General features: G+C 37.2%; 1 protein-coding gene across 1 annotated transcript in view; it reads right to left on the bottom strand.

The window, feature by feature from the left end:
* The window catches only part of SPON1 (spondin 1), a 397925-nt gene that overhangs the window by 199041 nt on the left and 181124 nt on the right, over positions 1–17760 (bottom strand). The window contains exons 4-5 of the mRNA XM_072619685.1: positions 17520–17593; positions 11932–12054 (exon numbers count right to left, since the gene is read on the bottom strand). Coding sequence (XP_072475786.1) covers positions 11932–12054; positions 17520–17593 — 197 coding nt within the window. The remainder of the gene's footprint in view (positions 1–11931; positions 12055–17519; positions 17594–17760) is intronic.

Here is a 17760-nt window from a genome sequence, read left to right as displayed (position 1 = left end):
TTTTTACTTCAAGTGGAGCATAATTAATTCTGCTCCAGGCCCTTAATTTTTTTTTCTATGTATGTCTCTCTGTTTCAGGTGCGTTTCCTGTAAACAACATATTGTTATATTCTGGTTCCTAATGGATTCTCCTCTCGACTTCCAGTTTACAGATGAGTTCATCCCATTCATATTCACAGTTATGACTGCTAACTAAAAATTTCCCTCTATCTTATTTTCTTCTGTTTATCTTTCTCTCTCTTTTTATCCTTTTTCTCCCCTAAGGTTTGCTTTGCTTCTGACCACTCCCTTTTTTTTCCTGCCTTCCCTTTTTATCACCTCCCTTTTTATTATCTCCTCCTATTTTCCTGTTGGGTAAGATAGATTTGTATTACTAATTGAATATGTGTGTGTATGTTTCCCCCTTTTGAACCACCTTAGATGTGAGTTTCAAACGTTGCTTACCCCTCCTACGATTTCCCCATCTACTACAAAAGCTTTTCCTCATGCACCTTTTTTATGTGAAATAATTTCACCCATTCTTTTTCTCCCTTCCCTGGGGCATCCTTCTTGCTCCACTATCCATTTTTTATATTTCCCAATATAATCAACTCACTCCTGAACCCTTTTTTATGCAGAATCCTTCTAACCATCCTAATAATGATAAAGTTGTAAGAAGGTACACATTCCCACATAGAAAGTTACACAGGTTAACCTTGAATCCTTTGTGATTCCTCTTTCATGCTTACCTTTTTTTTGCTTCTTTTCAGTCTTTTGTTTGAAAGTTGAAATTTCCATTCAGTTCTGGTCTTTTCATCAGGAATGCTTGATATTCCTTTAATTCATTAAACATTCATTTCCCCTCCTGAACCTATATACTCAGTTTTGCTAGGTACGTTATTCTTGGTTGTAATGCCAGATCTTTTGCCTTCCAGAATATCATAGTCCAGGTCCTCTGCTCCTTTCACATGGCTGCTGCTAAAAACTTGAGTGGTCCTGACCGTGGCTCCACAGTATTTGAATGATTTCTTTCTGACTGCTTGAAGTATTTACTTTTTGACCTGGGATCTCTGGAATTTGACTATAATATTCCTGAGACTTCTCATTTTGGGATCTCGGGTGGTGATATGTAGATTCTTTCAATTTCTATTTTACCCTCTGCTTCCAGGATATAAAGACAGTTTTCCTTGATAATTCTTGAAATATCATCTCTAGGCTCTTTCTTTGATCATGGCTTTCAGGTAATCAAATACTACTTAAATTATCTCTTCTTGATCTATTTTCCAGGTTAGTTCCTTTGTGGTGAGATATTTCATATTTTCTTCTATTTTTTTATCCTTTGCACTTTATTTTAATGTTTCTTAATGCCTCATGGAATTATGAGCTTCCATTTACCCAGTTCTAATTTCTAAGGAATAATTTGTTTCAGTGAACTTTTGTACCACTTTTTCCATTTTGCCAATCCTGCTTTCTAAGGAGTTATTCTGATCAGTATTTTTTTTGCCTTTTTTTTTACCAAGCTGTTTTCATAATTTTTTTCTTTTTCTTTCATTTCTTTACATATTTTTCCTCTGCTACTCTTTATTCTGCAAATATCTTTTTAAGCATTTTCCAAGAATGGACCTGTGAACAAGTCATAGTTTTGAGGCTTTGTTTGTACCGATTTCCACTTCATTTTCTTCTTTTTATTTTTTATTTTTGTTATTGTTTGCTCATTTTCCCACCCAATTTCTTGATTTGGAACTTTATGTTAATGTTGAATTCTGTTCCTGGCATGGATTGGGGAGCTCTATCTCATGCTTCAAGTTTTTTTCACATGGCTGTTTTCAGAGCTAGTTCTCGAAAATTGTGCATTTTAGGTGCTTCCAAGGTGGTGTGATCTGGGAAGAGATGTGGTCACAGTTCTCTCTCTGGTCCTTATGCAGGAAGAACCCCTGGTCCTTTGGGAGTGTAATCAATATTGTTCCTTAGACCCCTCCTCTCCTTTGAAAGGATACCATTCCTCATGGTCCCTGATCCCTTAGTGATACTGCCTTTCACGGCTCCCACTTCTTTACGAGTGAAAGTGCTCCTCTCTGCCCTTGAACTAGGACTCAGAAGTGGGTATAGGTAATTGTATTGTCAAATGTACCTTTGTCCTGTGTCTGGTGCTAGCTCAGGGGTATCCTGTAATCTCTGACCAGTTGTCTGGTTACCTTTCCAGGTTTGGGAGCTCCTAAAGTTGTTTCTGTATTCACCATCTAGTCCCACCACTGGTATTTCATCCATGTGGACTCTGGGCCAACCTCCTCCCTTGGGTCATAGATCTCTCTTTCTAATTTCCTAAGTTGTCTGGGGCTAGAAGAATGCCTCTCTCTGACCTGTTGTTGTCTCTGCCACTCCAGATTTTGATTTGAGATATTATTTTAAAGCTATTTGGAGAGAAAGAGTGGGAGACCTTGGCTGAGTGTTTCTCTACTCTGCCATCTTGACTCTACCCCCAGAAGTCTCACCTTCCACTATCAGGATTCATGATATTCATACCTTCTTTTTTAAGGAATAGAAGCAATTCTAAGAATACAGTGAGGTACTAGATAGGGAAAGCACCTAGGCCTCATAGGTATTTACCAAGCAGAAGAGATATGCTTCCCCTGTTTCTTATTCCATTAGACAAAGTGAAATTTCCCTATGTCTTGTTTTGTCCTTGCTGCTGCTGCTGCAACAGATGTTCCTTTATGGACAATAGAGAGATACACAGTCTATAGACATAAGACATTGTTGTTGTAATAGATGACATGCTCATCCTATTGGTAGACGACACAAAGTGAGGAGAGCAAATATGTTGGGTAACCAAATTTGAATCCAACATGATCCCAACAGATTAGATAGGTGGGTCAAATCAAAGAAGACAAAATTTAATAAGGATAAATGTCAGTTACAAAACTGGGTTCGAAAATCTATTATGCAACATCAGAATGAGAATGAAATATAAAAAAAAAACTGGGGATTTTAGGAAATTGCAAATTAGTTTCAACAAGTCAACAACAAAACCAAACAAAGCTTCCAACAGAACATAATGATATCTCAGGTTACATTAATAAAAACCTGGTGACCAGAATGAAGGAAGTGATTATCCTATTAGTACTTGGTGAGCGTTAAGACTACATCTGGATTATTGAATATAGTTCTATGTATCATATATTAGGAAGGACATAGATAAGCTAGAGCAGACTCAGAGATTAAGACAGTTTGAAATCATGCAAAAGGATTGACTGAAGGAATGAGGGATCCCTACCATTTAAGGTCCACATCAATTATGTAGCACCAAGCTTTCAATTCAAGAAACGTTGAGTCTACCATTTGCAAAGCTGTTATGTGCAAGATAATCATTTATTAGGAATAAAAAGAGAGAAAATGACACAGTTCCTGCTTTCAAAAAAATTACTTTGACTGAATTGTCTAAATTCATGAGTTTGGTTGAATAGGAGGAAGAATATGATGCCCTCAATGGAAACAAGACATTTGAAAAGTGGGCCATATGTGATAAAATGAGTTCTTGTTTTGACATATCAATATTGAGTTGACAGTAATATTAAGGTAGAGGCTACTAAGAGGAAATTGGGGTTGTGGGATGCAACTCAAAGGAAAGATTAGGGTTGAAAATTTAGATCTGAGAAAGACTACTTCATGTTGTGTTGCTTTTTGGTGACAGGGGAATGTTTCAAAAGATGAATCCAGCAAGCAGAAGCTATAGATCACAATCCTGAAAAAGACATCACCTTCTTTCCCTCAGAGGAATCTACTAGTATGAAGCAGACTCTTTTCATCACATTCAATTCAATTCTAAAACATTTATTCAGTACCTACTATGTGCAAAGCACATTGTTAAGAACTAAAGATGATACAAAGATGGACCATTTGGTTCATTCACTTCAATCTAGCTAACTCACTGAATTAGTTGGATAATTCTATTTTTAAAATGTCTAGGGATAGCCATTTGATCACTGTATTTAATTACTTTTTCCAAGATTAATGGAGACAGGTTAAAAATCACACATACTCCATGAGAATGTATGAGTTACTTCATCCAATACCCTGATAGTAAAGTGTTCCTTCAAATTAAAAATAATGCCAAGCAACTATATGTAGATTTTGGAGGAAACAAATCTGTAATTCCTTTTCTACATCCCACTTTTGACTAAGATTGCTGCAATTTGTGCATTTCTCTTGAAGCAGCCCTGACCCATATGCCCCGCAAACACATTATTCTTCTAGAATAACTAGAATACAAGGCAGCAAGAATTTCCTTAGAATTACCAAGGATGAACAATGGGCTTTATAGCTTATTGTATTTTAGCCTTTTTGCATGTGGGTAGGGGTCATTAGAGGAGATGTTTTAAATCATAATTGTTCCAAATGCATTTCAAAGAATTCAAAGCAGTTTACATAGGCCTCCCACAGTGAAATAGTTCAGGCAGCATTGACTGGGATATTTCTGGTTTCCCTGCCTGATGAGTATGTGGTGGGTTTCCAGGATATTATGGCCATGAGTATGCATGAGTAAGATAAATCTCAGGCTAAGATCAAACTACTTGCAGCCCTTCTCTTTAACCTGATGTCATCCAAAATCTACCTCTTCTAGTTGAGTTAACAGGGAACACATACATATACATATACATATACATATACATATACATATACATATACATATACATATACATATACACCTACACAAACACACAGAGACAGGGAGCAAATCATATACTATCCCATCCTTGGACCTGGACCAGGACCAGATACTACCTTTCATATTCCAACTCCTTCCCAAACTAGCTGTGGTAAGTCCACTATGACATTAGAGGAATTAGGAAGGAGTAAATAGGAGAAGAAACATGATTTTGACTTCTGAAAGCTAATTAAGTAATCAGCTGACGGTAAGGTCAAAAGTATCTAGAGATTACCATAGATCAAGATGGAGAAGTCATCTAGTCCAATCTCCTCATTTCATAAACAAGGAAACAAAGGACCAGAAAGATTAAATGACTTATCTAAATTTACATGTGTAGTCAATGGCAGAAACGGGATTTCAGTTTAGATCCTATAACCTCCAAGTTCAGCATTCTTTACGTTGCATCCCCAAGAAGTGGGATTTGGTTGCTTGCCAAGAGGTTAGGGCCCAGATAAAAGACAGCCTTCAGCTTCATCTTTTTCCTTAATTTCCTGTTCCATTTGACAAATGCTTCCCCCATTGACTCTCTCTGTTATTCTTTAAAGACTAGCTGCTCTCTCTCAGATATGCTGGTATAGGGTTGACTGGACACACAATATATCCTCAAGAAAGAAATCTGTGTCAAATTAGATTTGTCAATAGATAAATAATGCAAGGATGAAATTTTAAAAAATTCTTTCAAAACTTGTTTCATGCCTCCCCTAAGCTATGTGAAGGTCTTTTAAATTTTTAGTCAAATCCTACAAACCTGAGTTGTCTCCTCTTTAACATCAGAATCACTGATTTAATTATTCCAAAACTGAGTTATTGCCATAAGGCTGACTGTCACCATTAGTAGTTTGGAGAAATTTAGCATTTCACATTAATCTAGAAGAACATTTTCAATACTTTAGTTGAATGTCACCCATTGGTCTATTTCCCATTTCTTTAGGTCAGGTTCAAATGGGATCACAATCACTAGACAGAAACAGAATATAGAGTAAGTTTCTAGCAATAATGAGAAATTTTTATTTTCAAGATTGCCTTGATAACTGAGCAAAGTTTTTCACCTAGTTTGTTTGACCGGACTAAGTATTGCTCAAGCCCTAGCTCCAATCTCTTTTACCTGCTCCCTGGACCACAACAGGGCCATTATTCCAGGGATTTGACCAAAGAGATCATACAATCTAATATCCAAATGTAAAACAAGAATCTCTTTTATAATTTATAATTTTAATGACTGATACTCTTCTGGCCTCTGCTTAGATAATTGGAAGTTATTAATTCATGATACAAAATAGAAAGAAATACATATAAACACTCTTCAACACAGCAGCCTTCAAATGTTTGAAGCAACTGATGTGACTAAAGAAAAAGTTTTCTTTTCTCCTGACTAAACATTGCCAGTTTTCTCAAACAATCCTCTGACAGCATGATTCTGAGTTCCCTCACCATCTCTGTCACCTCAATGGGCCATTTGCATTTTGTTAGCAAGCCTTTCTAAAATGTTTCATAAGAACTGGAGAAAAAAATCCACAATGACAAAGCACAGAAAAGTGTAGGGAATAGCAGTCATGATCACATTTTGGCTGATGAGTCACACAGGTGACTTGTATTGAGCTTGAAATGCACTCATATGTTGAAGGCTTTTTTCATTCCAAATATTGCCTAGCCATATCTCTTCCTTGAATTTGATGAAGTTAGCTTTTAATATAGGTGTGTGTACGTGTGTGTGCATGTACAAGTGTATAACTTTGTTTTTCCCTATTTTCAGCTTATCATACTCAGTCAATCACTTCAATCTATCAAGATCATTTAGATCCCAATTCTATCTTTAAATGTGTCAGTTATCAGTATTAGAGTTTTGTGCTCCATGAGATCTGATATACACACCCCATTCATGCTTTCATCTTATCACTGATTTAAAAAAAAACAGCGTTGCCAAAAAAAAGGACAAAACCTTGTTGGATTTCCCTGAAGTTTCTCACCAGGCTGACATTGACCAGTGGATCCTCTCTCTTTGGGTGCTGTCATTCAAGTAATTCAAAATCTAGTTGACTGCACTCTGTCCTAGCCCATATCTCTCTGTCTTGCCCATGAAAATCATGAGCAACTTGGTTAAATACCTTGCTAAAATTAATACACTCTAAGGCCTTCTCCTAACTTAACGTTGCTGTTCATTCATTGTTACATCCAACTCTTCATGACCCATGAACCACAGCACACCAGGCCCTTCTACTTTCCATTATCTCTTTGCTCATATTTATTCCTATGACACTATCTATCCATCTCATCCTTTGCTGTCCCCTTCTCCTTTTGCTTTCAATCTTTCCCAACAGCAGGAGTCCTGTCTTCTCACTATATGGTCAAAGCATTTAAGCTTCAACTTTGTTATTTTGTCCTTCCCATGAGTAGTCCAAATTAATTTCTTTAAGTATCGACTGATTTGATCCCCTGGCTTTCCAAAGGACCCTCAAAAGTCTTCTCCAGCACCACAGTTGGAGAGCCTCAATTTTGCAGCACTCAACTTTCCTTATAATCCAACTCTTAACAGTTATATGTTACTACCGGAAAACCATAGCTCTGACTATATGATTCTTTGTCAACAAAGTAATGTCTCTGCTTTTTCATATGATGTCCAGATTTTCCATAGCTTCCCTTCTGAGTAGTAAATGTCTTAATTTCATGACAGCAGACACCATCTGCTGTGACATTTGAGCCCAAGAATATAAAATCCTATGCTGCTTCCATTTTTTTCTCCCTCTATATGCCAGGAAGTTATGAGACTAGTTGCCATGATCTTAGTTTTTTTTAATGCCAGCTTTTACACTCTCCTCTTTCACTCTCATCAAGAGGTTTCTTTAATTTCTCATTTGCTGCCATCAGAATGTATCTTCTGCGCATAGGAGATTGTTGATACTTCTTCTGGCAATTCTGGTACTTGATTCGTTCAGCCTGGCATTTTGCACATAAGTGAAATAAATAAGGTGACAATATACAGTCTTATATTCCTTTCCCAATCTCATACCACTCAATTGTTCCATGCTTCATTCTAATGGTTACTTATTGACCAGCATACAGGATTCTCAGGAAACAAGATGATCCGGTACTCCCATCATTTTGAGGACTTGTCACATTTTGTTTTGATTCACACAGTCAAAGGCTGTAGTGTAATCAATGAACCAAAAGTACATGTTTGTTTGTTTGTTTTCTGGAACTCCCTTGCTTTCTCCATAATCCTAGTGAATGCTGTCCATTTGTTCTGTAGTTCCTCTGCCTCTTCAAAAACCAGCCTGCATTTCCAGTATTTCTTGGTTCATATACTGCTTTTTTTTCCACCTGATCTTTTTTTAACTTTGTTAAAGATAAAAAAAGGAAATGAGATTTGTGTGGTATGACTTCTTCTAGCTCACAGGGATTGGTTTCACTTTCAGAATACCTACAAGTGATCCATGTAATTCTAAGTTCCAGAATTTTGTCAGGAATTAAAGACTCAAAAGGGCAGCCAAATGGTGCAAATAGATACTTCCCTGGAATCTGGAGGAGCTGAGTTCAAATCTGACCTGAGATACTGTATGATCCTAGGCAAGTCACTTAATCCTATTTGCCTCAGTTCCTTATCTGTAAAATGAGCTGGAGAAGGAAATGGCAAACGACTCCAGTATCTTAGCCAAGAAAACCCCAAAGGGGGTCATAGACAGTTGGACACAACTGAAATGACTCAACAATGAAAAAGACTCACTCTATAATGTGAAGAATCTATCTGCGTTCCCTTTCTGCATAGTTGGTGTGAAACTTTCCTGTCTCCTCTCTCACATCACTTTTGTACTCACAATTTTGCAAATATTTCCAGCATTGGTTCCATAATCCTCCTGGTCATTTCTTCTAGTCTCTTAATAGTTCATCTGGGCCAGAGAATTTGATCATAATCGAGGTGGTGATGTACTCTCTTACCACCTCTTTCCTTTTCTTGGATCTCAATTCCTTTCTATTCATATTTGCTCTCTTTTCCCCATTTGAAAGTCTTGTTTTCATCTGCACCAGCAGAGCAAGAGCCATCGTGAATACACCATATATCCTTGAAGCATGAAGTGCCACAAGTTTAGATTAATTTAACACTGATGACTTACAAAACAGAGCTTTTCTCCCAGAAGAATGGAGAGTCATTATTTGGCAGCTTTCATCACATCAAGCACCAGAGTTAGAGAAACACTCAACAAAATAAGTGAAATGAAGTGCATAAATCCCTAAAACCTCAAACATACAAATATATAAAATCACCAAAAATTTTGAAGAACATATTAAATTGTACTAAGGGTCTTATATTATGTTAAAACAGGGCAGAGAATGTGGAGCTAATTCCTCTCCCAGGACATCAGTGGGGAGTAGGTGTACTTCCTAGAGGAGCAAGGATCACAGACTCAGCCCCTGGAGCTCCCAGCTAAGCAAGCAACAGCAGGTTGCCAAAAGCAGACTGCTGAAAGGGCTTAAAAAATTATATCTATCTATCTATCTATCTATCTATCTATCTATCTATCTATCTAGGTATAGATATTTCTCTCTCTCTCTCTCATATATATATATATGAGAGAGAGAGAAAGAGAGAGAGAGAGAGAGGGAGAGAGAAAACAAGAGAACATGTTATTATGAAGCCAGGGTTAACCAGAAACCCAGAAACAAATTCAGAAGAAGAGAATACACTACAAAATATCTATAAGGAAGCTTCAAAGAAGGTCTTCTCCCTTAAAAAAGTGTACAATGTACTTTTATGTTTAGTTGTATTTTCTCCATCACTCTCCTAAGTCTAGACAGTCAATGGAACAAAAATTGGGCTCTAACATAGTATTCACCAGTTTCCAAGGTTCAGATGTTCACACGGAAAATTTCACAATTTGTTCTCTTACAGCTGGCTCCAGTACACCTTTTACTCCAAGGTGAACATTTAATGAAATAAGAGCATCTCCAAGTAACCCTAGCAGAAAGACCAGATCTGAGTAGAAACTTTAAAATATAAACACAAAAGGAAATAAAGAAATATAAAAAGGTAAATCAAATGAGTAAATAGAGAAGGACTTCTAACAATGAATTGTTTGCTTTCTCCAGGAGGAAGGGACAAGTATTTCTTAAGAACTATAATCTAAGCAGAGGTCACAGACAAAATTAGATAAGATGGAAGTCCTGGGAATGCTTATTTTTGTTATATTGTGATGATTTAAAAAAAAAGAAAGGAAAGGATATACTGTAAAAGAAAAGGGAAAGAAGTGTGTGTGGGGAGGAGGGGGTTATTCTCACATAACAGAGAGGTAAAAGTAAATCTTCACTAAGAAATATTACCAGGGGAATGATTAACCACAATTCCAGAGAATATATGATTCAAAATGCCACCTAGCTCCTGACAGAGAAGCATTGCAATCGATACACAAAAGGAGAAATACATTTTTTGGACATGGTCAATGTGGGGATTTAAAAAAATGCTTGCCTAAATTTGCATACTCTTTGCAGGATATTTTCTTTTTTTTTCTGCTAGTAAGGGGCTGGGGTGGGAAAGAGAGAAGGTAGATGCTTGTTAGTTGAAAAAAATACAATTTAATTAAAAATAAATGAAAATTGGTTTTTTAAGTATTGCCATAGGGAGAAAAACATCAAGGCAGAAGAAGGCAAAGCACTCTGCCTTCTTTGGTATTATTTCTAAAAGACCTAACCAACTAACCTTTATTTTCTGAAAGAAAACAAGTGACCACTCACAAACAATAGTCTCCTTACACCTCCCTCTCCCTATCTGTACATGCAGCAAAAATTTTCCATTTTAACGAGGTTTGGATGCAACAGAGCAGTTCTGTTGTCCCTTCAAATCACTTAAACTGAAAATCTCTGTGTATAGTTATCCGGATACAATTCTAAAATGCCACCAGCTTTACATAAAAGTTAAGAGCCTGGAACCATCAAAAAAAATTGGCAGATAGCAGGAAGTACAATCCCTCCTCATTCATCCAGTCATATCAGGAAATGAGCTCTTCCACGTATGTGAATTTTTTCCGGGATAACTGAAACTGATCCCTTTAGGCACCAGTACTTCAAGCTTGTGCAATTTTGATGGAAATCTTTCTAAGATGCATTACACACTTTCCTGCTTTCTTAAATAGAGGATTCTGAATGTAATTTAACCCTCTGCTGATGAAACAAGTTTGCCATTATGAATATCTGTTTGTATACTACATCAAAGTGCCATTATACCTTCAGGGGATGCTGAGGCAAAGAGGACTACTTACCTTGACACTGAATGGATATACAAAATATCTCACTTGGTTAGTTCTATGTCTGCTTTTTAGTTTTTGCATCTTTTCCTTCACTATCATGATATCAGCCAACACTTCTTTGTCCAGTAAACATACAATAGCTTCTCCCACGCAGTGTCTTATCTGAGGCTTCAAGGTTGGATTGGACTGTCCAGTTTATAACTGTAAGCTAAGCAAGAATCCTCAAGGCTCTTAGTAAGAGCCCAGGTACTAGAAAATGGGAGTTTGGTGGTAACTCTTTAGGTTTTGAGACACTTTTTCATGTTTAATTCTGGGTTCAGGACTGAGTTCTAGAGACTATCATAAGAGTATCTTCCAGAAGAAAAAGGGATTTAAATTATTTATATAATTATCATAAGTTCATATAGATATTATATATGATTACAGAAAAATGAATGGGGACTGGAGTTATGATTTCATTGATATAGGGAACCCCCTGATGAGGAAAGCCCCTCTACCAATGCAAGTCAGGCCCTTCTCTGAAACTTATAGGCATATATTATCAGAGAGTATATAGAACACTAAAAGCTTAAGTAACTTGCCCAGATTCATAAAGCCAATGTGTCAGATGGACTAGAAGTCCATTCTTCTTGACTTTGCCTCTGTGCGTGTAAGTATGTATGTATGTATGTGTATGTGTGTATACATAGATGTATACACATACATGTGTGTACGTATTATGCATATATATTGCAAATTTTGAAGATGCTAATTGGGAAAATCTATGCAAAAAACTAAATATATTGGGTTATGCTTGATTTAATTATATTAATTAAAATTTTCCTTAAACCATTTATTTTGTAGCTGCTTTTCCTCATCCCAACAGGCCTTAATTGGGCTCCTCTATTTTCTCTGCAGTCATATCTATCCATAGACTATCTGGTTTAGCCTCCAGTTATACTGTACTTTCAAACACTTTCTCTCCCTCTTCCCCCTCCTCTCAATCTTCCCAGCAGCAGATGTACTCACGTGGGTAATCCTTTGGGTGAGTCTTTTCTGACCAATTTCCATAAAATGTGAGCCTGTATTTAGCAGTTCCACATGCACAGCAGTCTAAGATTGGTCTATCAGTCACGCCATCGAATGCTGAATCTGAAACAGAAGAAAACATTACAAGGTTGGTAAAGAAACTCCTAAACATAGCAGCTTGTTGGACAGCTGTGACATCACAGATGAGCCAATTTCATTCAGATGCCCAGCAGTAATTAAATTAAAAACCTACCCAGAATTCCAGAAGAGGCAACTATTCTAACTACTGACTTTATCTGAGCACATATGCCTTGCTTCCCAATTTTTAAAAGGAAATATGCAAATTCCCATGCTTCCTTTGCCATTTGTAAACTGGCAGTAGCAACAAGAACAAATTTCTGAAAGAAGTAGATAACAAAACAGACAGGTATGGTTCAACTTAATGAAAGCAAAAGGAAGAATTTTCAAGATGCTTAGTTGCTCATACCAGTGGTTGAAAGGCGCCACCAAGAGGATCTTCCTGCCCCTAACTAAGGTTGAGTCCTTCGACTTCACCTCCGTGCTCAACAGATGCCATGTAATTCACTTGTACAGGAGTCCTCTCCACTCCCATTTTTAGTAATTGGTAGCTAGCAAGGAGAGAGGGTCACATGAGTCAATGGTTTTTCCATTTGTCACATTCCTGGTCCTGATTTTCCAGCAACGTGAACACAATTTCTCTCAATGTGACCTGCTTCAATCCTATGATTCTTCTTTTTCTTCAATACCTTTTAGCAGTTTAACAGCAAAAAGTTCTGTTTTTTACCTAGTTGAACATATATTCTTACACATTTTTAAAAGAACTGCACAATAATGATCAAAGCTGCCATTTATATAGTACTCTAAAACTTCCTGAGCATTTTATATACACTCTCTCATTTGACCCCGATAAAAGAAGTGGGACAGAGATCATTATCCCCATTTGATAGATGAGAAAACTAAAGCTCATAGAAATGAAATGCCCTGCTCAAAGTGACACATTCAATAAATGGCAAAAATCTATCTCACGCTGAGGTCTCCTGGTTCCTAATCTATAACAACATGTTCTTTCCTTAAGAAAATAAAATTCTCGAATATCAGGAGTAACCTTTTGTAACATTTCATTTTGGAAATTCAATTAATATATTCCTTTGAAATAAGTTAATTCTTAATTCAATGGAGCAAGAGAATATGGGGGCTTCAGAATCTACAAAAAGTAGATGCTGTTACTACAGGAAGAAAAGAGTGTGTCTTCCCAGGAGAGATTAAAAAATAAACATTTTATTTTCTAGTAGTGGCTGGTTAAGATAATTACAAGAGAAACAAATACAAGTGAAGTTGGGGAAGGAAAAAGCACTACCACATGGCAGCAAGTTGAAGTCAAATAAGGAAGATTACCTGGAGTAACCAGGTGGCATGTGAACTAATCCTTGGAAGAAACTAGGCAGTCTAAGAAATAGCACTGAGAAGGGAGTGAACACACCATAGAAACAGAAGATAGCATGTCAATTTCAGACAACAGCTAGTAGTGTAAATTGAAAAGTCCCTGGGCTAGGGTGATGGTGGTAGGGGTAAAGAGGAGAAACAGCTGGAAGAGGTATTGAAGATACTAAATCAGTGGAACCTTGTAACTTTATGAACAGGAAAAGAAATAAAGAGGAAAGAATTTAAAATAATATACCAAATTTTGGAAATAAAAGACACAAAGGGAATGGTGGTACTGCTCAAAGAATAGTGAAACCAGAGGGGGAAAGCAGATTTTAAGGGTGTATGAGACACTTAAACTTTGAGCACATTGAATTTGAGGTGTTAGTGGGAAATCTCTTTGGAGAATCCCTATAGATTATTGGAGCCAGAGGTCTAGAGGTTGTGAGAAAGGACAGGGTTGGGGGTCATAGATCTGGGAGTCATCTACTTAGAGGTGACAGTTGGAGAGATATATGGGACTCCATGATTTTGTCAGGAGAGAAAGTGTACAAAGAATAGAGAAAAAAAAGTCAAATCATGGGCTTGAGAAGATAAGGAACCAGTAAGAGATATCAGAGTGGTTAAGGAAGGAATAGGAGATTAGGAAAGAAACTCACCTCAGAAATCAAGAAAGTTGAGATTATGGATTCAGTTTTTTTTAAAAAGTTAGTATATACCTACAATGTAACAAAGAACCGTACTAGTCACTTTTGCTGTTGTTGTCCAGTTGTTTCAAGCACTTCTGACTCTATAACCTCATTTGGGGTTTTCTTGGCAAAGATGCTGGAGTGATTTGCCATTTCCTTCTCCTGCTCATTTTGCAGCTGAGAAAATTGAGGTGAACAGGGTTAAGTGAGTTGCCCAGGGTCAAACAGCTAGTAAGTGTCTGAGGCTGGATTTAAATCCTTGAGTGTAGACCCAGCTCTCTATCCATTGGAACGCTTAGCTGCCCTAGGGGTAGTCATTAGGGATAGAAAATAGATGCCACAAAGATCAAACTCCAAAGAGAGTTAGAATTTAAGGGAGAGGAAGGGTAGAACTATATTAAATATTACAGAAAGGTCACAACGCATGAGAATTTAACAAAGACCATTTTAGGAAATAATTAATGACTTTTAAGAGAGCAGGAAGAAAAGAAACCATACCACAAAATTCTGCGAGGAAAGTGGGTCATGAGAAGGTGAGGACATTGACTTCTTTCTTTTTTCAAGTGTGGTCATAAATCTGAAGAGAAAGATGGGATGGTAGCCAGGTGGGGTAGAAAGCAAGAGGAAAAATTATTCTAGGATTGTAGAGAATTTTGTTATATATACAGGCAGGCGGAAGGGAGTCAGTAGAGGGGCAAAAGTTGAAGATGCAGGAGAAAAGGGAATAATTCTAGCACCATGTCCTGAAGAAAGGGAGAGTGGAGAAAACTAAAGACACAGGGACAGTCACTAGTCTTGCTGAAGAATCGAAAGATCTCTTTCTTTGAAATGGGATAAAGGAGAAAATGAGAGACCTTGATGCATTATGAAAAGCAGAAGAGGGAGTAGGTAAAACTTCTCAGTGAAGTAGGAAGGAGTATATGTCACCTGCTGGAACAGTGGTAGGGAGTACAGTCAGGGCCCTGAGGAGAGAAGAGGTTTAGGATACTTGTGAGTAATGAGACAGGGTGTGGAAGGGAGGAGAATGGGACTGGCAAGTCCCAACTACAGTTCAAATGAACAGTATACACATAGCAGAAGAAGAGATCTCAGACTTCTGACTTTCAGGGACTCGGCAGCTGGGATAAGACCAAAAAAGTCAGATGATAGAGACTACCCAGAAATGAGGATGAAAAAGATCTGAGATCGGAGTGAGGGAAAACCTCTAGGATGGTGGTTATTATCTCATTAAAAAGCTAGATCAAGGCTACGCATAGAAGTAAGTGGAGCTAGAATGGTCCATTCTTTTTCTCCTCCTTTCCTCTGTCTACTTTCTCTGCTTTCTTTTCTCTAAACTCCAGGGGTGAGGAACCTGCAGCTTCAAGGCTACATGTGACCTTCTAGGTCCTTGGGTGTGACCTTCTGACTCAGTCCAAGTTTTATAGAACAAATCCATTCTACTAAGGGGATTTGTTCTGGGAAGTTTGGAGCCACACTTGAGGACCTAGAGGGTTCCAGGCACCCCACCCCTGTATCAAATGAGATAATAATTGTAAAACTTTTAGCACAGTGCCTGGCACATGGCAACCCTACATAAATTTTAGTTGTTGTTGTTGTTTTTATCTTTGCTACCATTATTATTTTCCCTCTGCTTCCTTTTGTTACCTGAAACTACAAACTCCATTTCCCAATGCCTTTTGATGTCTCTTCTTTTTCCTTTTTTTCTTTTGATCAGATCCATGATTTTACCACGGTATAGAATTCTTGACATCGAACCCCTTCCATATCAATATCCTTCAAGTTTAGCAATATATGTGTAACTTTTAGTTAATAGACAATGTGTTTCTTGTAGGTAGATCCTGGAGTGGTCTGGTTTTTTCTTTGCATTCACTTTGATGCTTGATTGATTGGTGAATTGTCCAGGGGTAGTAAGAGGTCATATGACTTGATCATCACGTCTTGATGCATCTCAGAGTCAGGACTTGGACCTAGAAGTCTTTCTGACTCCAAGACCAGCCTTCTAGCCACTACAGCATGCTGCTGTTTAGAATCCCTTTTCTTATTTGAATATAACATGAAACTTAAGTTTCTTTCTCTCTCTCTCGATATACATACATACATACATATATAATTTATTAAATTCATTCAATAAAGCTTAATATGCCCTGCCTTTTTAGTTTTATTAAACTGGGTGAGTTGATTTTTTCTCTCTATTTAAAAAACTCAAAATCCTAAATCAACTTTCTTTTTTTAACTCATCTTGCCCTTGCTACTGTGACAGCACTGCTGAATTAATCATGTTGGCCCTGGATACAGCAATTCTTTCTTCTTAGGAAATACCTTACCATTATGATGGCACTGAGGTAGAAAGATCTACGCATACTCTCAGCATCAATAATCAAAGAACTAGCTCAAAGACTTCAGAAAGAAAGGAAGGTCTCCTTTAACGGTTTTCCAAGGGAAATTGTTCCATTCCCTCCCCACCCTAAGCTATAAAACTGGTGGGGGGGTTTCTGTGTGCTTTACTTTTTTTAATTTACAGATTAAAACAAACATTTCCATAACATAGTACAATAAAAATAATTTCAGTGAAAATGCAAATCTACCATGCATAACTTGCTATGCCTTTAAATATACAACCAAAGTATCATGTAAATTCATTTTTTTCTTCCTTCCCCACCCCCTCATCCTAGAGCTAGCCACCATTAGATACAAATAGGTATGTATGATATACATGTATATGTATATATGTACACATATGTGTATGTAACATTATTCTATACATACTTCTATTCATGATTTCTTTCTCTTGATGCAGATAGCATCTCTCTTCATCTATCCATTATAGTTAATTTGGGTATTTATAATCATCAAGATAACTTATTTGTTCAAAGTTGTTCTTAAAACAATATTGCTGTTACTGTATAAAACAATGTTCCTTTGGTTCTGCTTATTTTGCTTTTCATTATTTTGTGCAAGTCGTTCCATAAACTATGTTTTTAAATCAAGTCAACCAGCAATTATTAAATCCTTCCCAAGTGCCAGAACCTAAAACATTTTCATAGGAAATTCAATAGAAAACAATCTCTTGGCACTGGATTGCAAGCTCTCTGAGGATAGGGACCTGGTGTTTTTTGTCATTTCATTTTTTGTATCTCCAGCTTCTATCGCATGTCTTGCACACTGTAAATATTTAATATGTTTAGATTGGATTGGATTGGAAGAGCTGCTCCTTGCACAAGAGAAAACAACATCTGAGTTCCATTGGCCATTTTCTGCCAAAGAAATCAAACTGGTTAATTGGAGGGCAAGTGGAATCACAACGTACACAACCTCTGGCACCATAAGAACACTTAAGCTATGTGAGACACTTGAAACCAAAGGATAGCAGGACAAGATGGTTCTAAATGCTTCTCTAGAAACTTAGCTTTTGCATTGAAGAGGTCACGGCTATATGATGCTAAATCTCAGTCTTACCTTGTTCACAGAGTTTCTTGGTAAGAGAACCCTCGTCTTGAAAGTAAATTATGCGCTTCTGCACAATACTGGCCCTGTAAAGAACAATACACGCTACAGTGAGCATTACTGTACTTTCCAAAGGTGAGTAAACACAGCCCAAGGATTTTCACTAACTTCTTGTTATGGAAGGGATTTCTTTTACTCTATTTCTAATTTCAAATTCCCAAGGTCCCTGAAATCTTTGTGAAGAAACACAAAC

Source organism: Notamacropus eugenii, chromosome 6, assembly GCF_028372415.1.
Source record: "Notamacropus eugenii isolate mMacEug1 chromosome 6, mMacEug1.pri_v2, whole genome shotgun sequence".
NCBI classification, from domain to species: Eukaryota; Metazoa; Chordata; class Mammalia; order Diprotodontia; family Macropodidae; genus Notamacropus; species Notamacropus eugenii.
This window is presented reverse-complemented; position numbering and strand designations above follow the sequence as displayed.